The sequence below is a fragment of the Uloborus diversus genome, chromosome 6 (genome assembly GCF_026930045.1).
Source record: "Uloborus diversus isolate 005 chromosome 6, Udiv.v.3.1, whole genome shotgun sequence".
Lineage (NCBI taxonomy): Eukaryota > Metazoa > Arthropoda > Arachnida > Araneae > Uloboridae > Uloborus > Uloborus diversus.
Genome location: NC_072736.1, coordinates 44,977,369 through 44,984,794, shown reverse-complemented (window position 1 = coordinate 44,984,794; position 7,426 = coordinate 44,977,369). Strand labels below are relative to the sequence as shown.

Here is a 7,426-nt window from a genome sequence, read left to right as displayed (position 1 = left end):
TTTTACATTTAGTGTGAGGAGAGGAAATTTATTTATGTTAATAAAATTAATTCATTTTTACGGCCTCTAGTTTTGCTCCTATACAAGAAAACAACATTTGAGAAAACCTGATGAGCTTGGATTAAATTATTAGCATCAAAACAAAAGAATACTTAATTGTTATTGAAACTTTTACTTAAAATACAATTAAAAGATTAATTTCTTCATGAGCACAATGAAATTTAATTACTGAATGAAAGTGTTGTAAGCAAAATATGATTCTTATAACAAATGATTTTCTTCAAAAGTAATTTCATTTAAGAAAAAAAAGTATTTTATTACTTGCTTATCATTTAAATATTCTTAAAACAGTCAAATATTCTTATTGACTTTGATAGCTAAATGTAACTTAATAGGTTAATAATGAATGTCTAAGAACTTTTATTATATTTCGTCTGATAAAGCCAACACCTTTTAAGTGTAAGTGATAAGTTTGATAAATAAGTTTGACAATATATGTTCAAGAAAAGGAATACAACTTCTACATATGTACAAAATTTATTTATAGCTGAAAAATCACCAAGTAAAAGGGGCTTTTTCTCTCAGAATTTTAACATTGTACTTTAACCATTCTTTTTGTTTGATCCACAATTCTTGGGCTGTGTCAAGGCAGCTCATCAAAGCAGCCCCTTTCCAAACAGTATATCTGGGATCCATGTCCTAAAAAGTAAGACAAAGATATTATATTTGGACTCAATGATGTGGATTAGTGATGTTCTGAGAAATGAAGTTTGATAATAGCAAGCTCGGTATCAGGAACAGCGCAATGTTATGACATACGTCACAGATTCATGAGAAAGTCTGCAGAATCTTTTTAAAAAATCTTAACCTGAAACAAATGAAAATTTGTACAGAACTGGAATGTAATTCACAGGTAACGTAATACTTGCAGTTTTTAAGTTTAGCATCTTATTGTTATGCATTTCGCAATTTAAGACTTTCAATTAATCTAGTGTTGGGTTATCTTGCAGACTATTTTTGGATTTTTTAAATCCGCATCACAGACTGCTGAAAAACATTCTGTTATGAGATAGCAAATAAAGGTAATCGGATTTAATTTTGTTACACAGGAAGTAATGCAAATGGTCATTCTTCAAAAAATGTAACTTTTCTGTCACAAGCCTTTTACAGAAAAAACTTTAAGGAACTATTCATTTAACAATGCTTTTTAATTTCATCAAAAATATATCTATTTAAACCTGCCAACAATTTTTTAATAATAATTTTTATTTTAGTATATTTTTGGTTCACAATATGAATTCTCACCTCCATGGCATGTCACACACCTTGTTTTTACTGTTTACATTGCTTAATAACTTGTTTATTTAAAAGTATTTTTTTATTTATTTATTACTTCTTTCACAAGTGTCTCAAATACTAATTGTTTAAGCATTAATTTTTTAATATTGTGTTTTAGTTCATTTTTTTAGGATAAGAAGTCGTGTCACACAAATCATTCTCACCTCCATTACCTAAACACAAAATGCCATTCCTGGTTAACACATGGCAGTACTTGACATCAAATTTAATTTTCCATAATACAAGGGAGCTCAGTTGTTTGTTTTCAGCCTTAAAGAAGTTCCAAGATTTTTGTTGAAAAACAAGATAGATTTTGTTTTAAAAACTAAGTGTGGTTATTGTGACTTCTCACCTTTGTGAACTTGAATTTCAGGGATGTAAATTAATGTAAAAAAAAAAGAAGTGAATATCTTTTCATATGCTTAACGTGTGCAGATTGTAGCAATGAAGGAAAAAAAATATTTCTCTGAAAAATGCATCCATTAGGCCTATATTAATGGAAAATTCCTCACCTCCATGACAGACCTTATCAATGTCACAGGGCTCCCAACACATTTTAGCCATATAAAAGTGTAAAAGAGGACCACTTTCAATTAAAAAGGGGACTAAAGAGAACCAGTTAGGATTAAAAAGAAGATCTTGAGAGGATCATTCATAGTTAAACGTTAAACCTAGGGAAGCACCAAAAAGCAAATTAGCTGCCTGTTGCTAAATCCGTGAAGATAATTCGTTAATTAACCATAATAATGATTTTTAATGATACAATTCCTTATCACTTTCTGTACAACTGAACTTCTGAATTATATTATTTACAAAAATTTGGATGAGGGGAGGGACTGCAAACATGTAACTAATGATCTTACAGAGTAATTTTTCAGAAAAGTAAATTTTCTACTAATTAACAACCGAAAACTGGCTGATTATAAATTCAGCTAAGTAACCGATGAATCACTGCATACCTAATTAAGACCTTTTAGATAGTTATTACAGTAAACATCCTAGCACATAGTAATTTACAAAATTTTTCACGTAACCAGTTTAAACAGAATTCATTTTGATGTAAGGTACTGCAAGAATATATAGTTTAGGGCAGGGGCGTACACAGAAATTTTGGGATTTGTCACAAATGATTTTTAAGGCTGTACTTTACTCCTACGACTCTACTAGAACTGGGCGATATACTGATATACCGTCATATATCGGTATGCATCTACTACCGCGATAACAATATTTAAATTTCTATCCGTACAATGCATCACTTGAAAAGGAAATACGGGACACAATTACGGAGAAATTAAAATACTGAATCAAAAAAACAATCTTTCATAGTTCGGTAAGTTGGGCAAGTGTTTGAAATTATCTGCTTTCTTCAAAAAGTTATTTAATTATAGTAAAAGGGAAAATTAACAATGGCGTCAAAGGTCAAGGTGGACCCGTTGTCAGTTAGGTCTCCGAATCCTCTCCCCCTATCAAGTTTTCAAAACTTATACTACTACGACTTAGAGCGAGGCCCTTCCAAGGACCGGGCACCTAATTTCTGACAAAGATGACATAGCCACTCGTAGGCTCTGAAAAATGAATATATATTGGTTAAGAAAGCATCTGAATGCAACAATTAAAAAATAATCAATTGAGGTTTCAACACAATTCATAGTTCAAATTACACAAACCGCTAAATAAATGGTTTTAAAAAAATATTGAACAGAAATATTTTCATTGAAAAAAAATGAAAAAACCCTAATGAGATTACTTTTGTGGCATATTTATCTCACTAGAGGGAGTGCAACTTATCTGAACGAAATAAAAAGGAGAAACATAAATTCCATTCATGACACACGGCACCACTTGAAATGATGATACATTCTTGCCATTGCCGGCAGCTCCGAGCGATGTGCGAAAATAGAGATTTTAAGTAAGTTCTACGCATTTACCACGATATGTGCAAAAATTGGGTTTCTACATAAGTTCTACGCATTTTCGGCTATGAAGCATATTTTGGATGTATGTGCGAAAATAGGGATTTTATTTATAAGTTCTACGCATTAACGGATTTGAAACCGTAATGATTCATTGCAGCTCTATTGCTTAGTATTTTTTGAGTTTTGTTGATAAGAGTCGTCGTCAAATACCGGAATCAAAAAAGTGAAGAATTTTTCGTATTCGTTTTTCTGTTAAATTGCTTGTGAAATAATGATGCTGATGAGAAAATTGATTTACCTAACAATATGCATTTTGGATTGGATCTGCTGAAGGAAAATTGATTGCACTTTTAAAATAAAAAAAATGTGTGTATCATTAAAAAACAATTAGAAAAACAATAATTTCATATGTGTTATATATATTTAACTAAATGACAATTTTACTAATGCAAATTCATAATTTGCGTCAGATGTTTGCCAAATATGGCGGAGAGGTACTTTGATTTCACATCATTTCATGCTCAAGATTTCACATAGAGTAGTTTTCGTTCGCAATCGGAACCACCCCACGCCCCCTCCCACCGGGGGTTTCCTTTTACGAATCCAGTTTATGACGGATCTTTGCCGAATTTGGCACAGATTCTTTGATGGTTAAGAATTGCCATAGGGTTTTTCGCCAGCCTAAGGGGGGAGGGTGCGAATAAACCACAAGAAGGGGGTTTCCTTGTGCAAATCCAGTTTATGTCGGATATTTTCCAAACATGGCACAGAGATTCTTTGATGCTCAGCAATTCACATTGGGTAGTTTTCATTCGTAATCGGACCCTCCCACCAGGGGGTTTCCTTTTACGAATCCAGTTTTCAACGGATCTTTGCCAAGTTTGGCACAGCAGTTCTTTGATGGTCAGGAATTGTCATATGGTTTTTCACCTACCTATGAGGGAAGGGAGGGACGTGTGCGAATACACCCCACAGGGGGCTTTTCTTATGCAAATCCAGTTTATGTCGGATTTTTTTCAAACTGGCACAGCAGGCTTTTGATGCTCAAGAAAACATATTGGGTATTTTTCGTTCGCAATCAGAGACCCCCCCCCCCCCCCCCCGCTTCGGGGGTTTCTTTTTACGAAGCCTGTTTTCGATGGATCTTTGCCAAGCACTGCGTTTCTTTGATGGTCAAGAATTGTCATAGGGCTTTTCGGCTACCTGTGAAGGAAGGGGGAGGGTGTGAATAAACCACACGAGGGGGGTGGGGGTTCTAATGCAAATGCAGTTTACATCAAATTTTTTCCAAACTAGCACAGCAGTCTTTTGATGCTCAAAAATTCACATCAGGTAGTTTTCGTTCACAATCGGGACCCCCCCCCACTCCGGGGGTTTCCTTTCAGAACTGGTTAAAGCTGAGACTTGGTTTATTGAGGCCTGTTAATATGAAGTCTACTGTATATAATGCAATCACTGCACAATATCCAAGTAACTTAAATCAAAATAAGAATTGGTTTCTGGTGAGATTTGGTTTATTGAGGCCTGTTAATATGAAGTCTACTGTATATAATGCAATCTCTGCACAATATCCAAGTAACTTAAATCAAAATAAGAATTTTTAAAGTCAGCGAGCTATGTGTTACAGTACTTCAGAGAGTGCCAATCAGACGTTCTATGAATAACAAAGCGAATAAGCTATTCAGAAACAAAAGTCCGAGTTTTATGCCCTATCCACTCAAGATCAAGATACCATGTGGGGAGTTGACTAAATTTCCTTTAAATTTACTCATGCTCTGAAGCAACCAGCAACATTTCAAACCAAATGCCAGCCAGAAGCATCCTGAACAAATCATGGCCTACAAGCCTGGAAAAGGTTAAATTAATTTAACACTTCAAAAATTATTAGTAAATTAAGCTATTTGAGAAAAGCAAAAAAAAAAAAAAAAAAAAAAGCACACCTTATTCATTTAAAATATTTAAAGTATCTTACTTTTGGTCGCGTAATTATTTCAAAATGTTCACTGCGAAATATAATCGGAATTTGAACTTGTAATCTATTGCGAAGCCATGTATGAATTCCATGAATCATCATACCACCTCCAACAACCAAGATGCAACTGTACATTTTTGCTTTTAATTCATCACTATCTGTAAAATTAAATATTAATTGAAACTAGGATGTATACATGCATATTTGAAACATATGTGAAACAATAAAGAACAAATGCTTGAGAAATATATATTATAAAATGATTCAAAAATTACCGGCCAAGAAAATTTATGAGAAAATTTTTAATTTGCTTAGAAAAAAAACTTTAAGTTTCTTAACTATAATAATATGTAATCTAAATTACGAGTAAGTTGCAAAAAGTAAGGTAACAAGAGCTTTGACATGGGTGTGCAGATTCTCAGTATAAATAAAACTCATGCTGAAGATAATGAAGATGATCCGAGTTTTCAAATGGTACTGACAGATAGAGCGGGGTGTCCACTAACAGGACAAAATGTTAGTTAGAAGATGGCTACCTCGACCAAAACATGTCCCACCAATGAAACAAGAAGTGAGAAAAGGTTTTTATATTGGGAAGTATTTGACTGCCCTCCTAACAGTCCCGACCTTGCACCAATCGATTTCTTTCTCTTTGGAAAACTTTATAACACCTGTGAGGTTGAGACTGTAAGCTGGAATCAAAAATTGCTTGGTTCTTGGTTTGGATAAAAAACGGAGCTGTCTTTAGTGCTGTATCCAGCCAGTTAAACGACGTGAAGAGGTAGGTATGGCCTTGAAATCTAGAGAATCTCTGGATGTCTTTACCGGACAGTCAATTTTTTCTTGTGATTTTGCCCTAGCCCCAACTATGGTGTGGAAACTTACAGCTTATAAAGTGTACCAGCTTTCTTCATTGTAAAAATTTCCCAGTAATTGTATTAGCTTTCCAACTTTGAAGTTCTGTATGAATATTATATATAAACTTTTCCATGGGGAACTTTTAGGTGTATCTATACTTTGGAACAACAAGGTAAAAACCTCAAAACTGAATTCTTTTAAAATAATCCAATTTTTGAAAAATGCATATTAAATATAAATTTGTACAAAATAATGAAATCCTTTAAAATATTTATTCATTTGTTGTTTCTTTTAAATTGAGTGTTAAACTCAGTTAAAAAATCATAACATTACCACAGCGGTCTATGCTCTGCATAATAGCTTGATCTATACCAAAAATTTGATCATAGTTCAAATCTTGGTCACTGTCTTTCAAACTGATGTTTGGAGGTTGATCAGTTGAATCTAGATCTTCATCCAATACACTCGAATTTAAAGGAGTCTCTTCACAAAATGACTGCTCACATAACCCTTCTGTAGTATCCTTAACAGCTCGCCTCTAGAAATAACTCAAAAATAAATACATTACGAATCCACAAAAGTTTTGAAACATTCATGCAATAATTTATGGAACCTGTCATTATTTTTGAATTACTTAGCAGTTGAATGATCTTAAGAAACAAAAATACTTATCTTTGTGTAGATAGTATAAAAAGTAAATGAATTATACAACATTTTTTCAGCAGAAACTTGCAAAAAATATTTTATGTGCCCTAAAACATAGTAACTTCGAAAATGTGAGATTACATTGTCTTATCACATTTCTCACAATTGTGGCAGGCTTTCTTTTAGTGCAATCGAGTTTCCTGATATTGACAAAATGTCAAGCAAGGTAATTTTTTTTTTTTTTTTGTCAACATATCAAAATTGTTTTCAAATTTCTAATTTTGCTGAAATAATTATTTTTACTCTAGCAAATGAAAATGTGAATGTAGAAAGTAATACTGGGTTACATTGTCATTATTGTTCAACTGTGAAGTTTAAAGGAGTAATTTTGGATTAAATAGTTTTAGTGACCTCTTTTGCTGCTTTAAAGTTTTTGTGAGTCAGGATGCTTTGAAAATATCTTGTTCAAACTTTTCCATTGAGTAAAACAATTTTCCTTATTTTCTGTTCTTGGCTGCGTACTCTCCACCAATATGAAATTTCTCTACCAAAAACAATTAAGTAGATCTCAGCAGAAAGAACTCGTCACAAAACATTTCATTAAAATGTGAAAGCTATTTAGCAGGCATTAGTGAAACACAAGTCAAAACAAGTATGAAAATGGCCTGCAATAAAAGCAATTGCATTAATTTTT

The 7,426-nt window shown here is 32.9% G+C and overlaps 1 protein-coding gene across 1 annotated transcript in view; it reads right to left on the bottom strand.

The window, feature by feature from the left end:
* Positions 1-555: 555 nt before the first annotated feature.
* The window catches only part of LOC129225228 (actin-related protein 8-like), a 30,106-nt gene continuing 23,235 nt past the window's right edge, over positions 556-7,426 (bottom strand). The window contains exons 11-13 of the mRNA XM_054859803.1: positions 6,421-6,625; positions 5,230-5,387; positions 556-699 (exon numbers count right to left, since the gene is read on the bottom strand). Of these exons, the coding sequence (XP_054715778.1) occupies positions 556-699; positions 5,230-5,387; positions 6,421-6,625 (507 nt within the window). The remainder of the gene's footprint in view (positions 700-5,229; positions 5,388-6,420; positions 6,626-7,426) is intronic.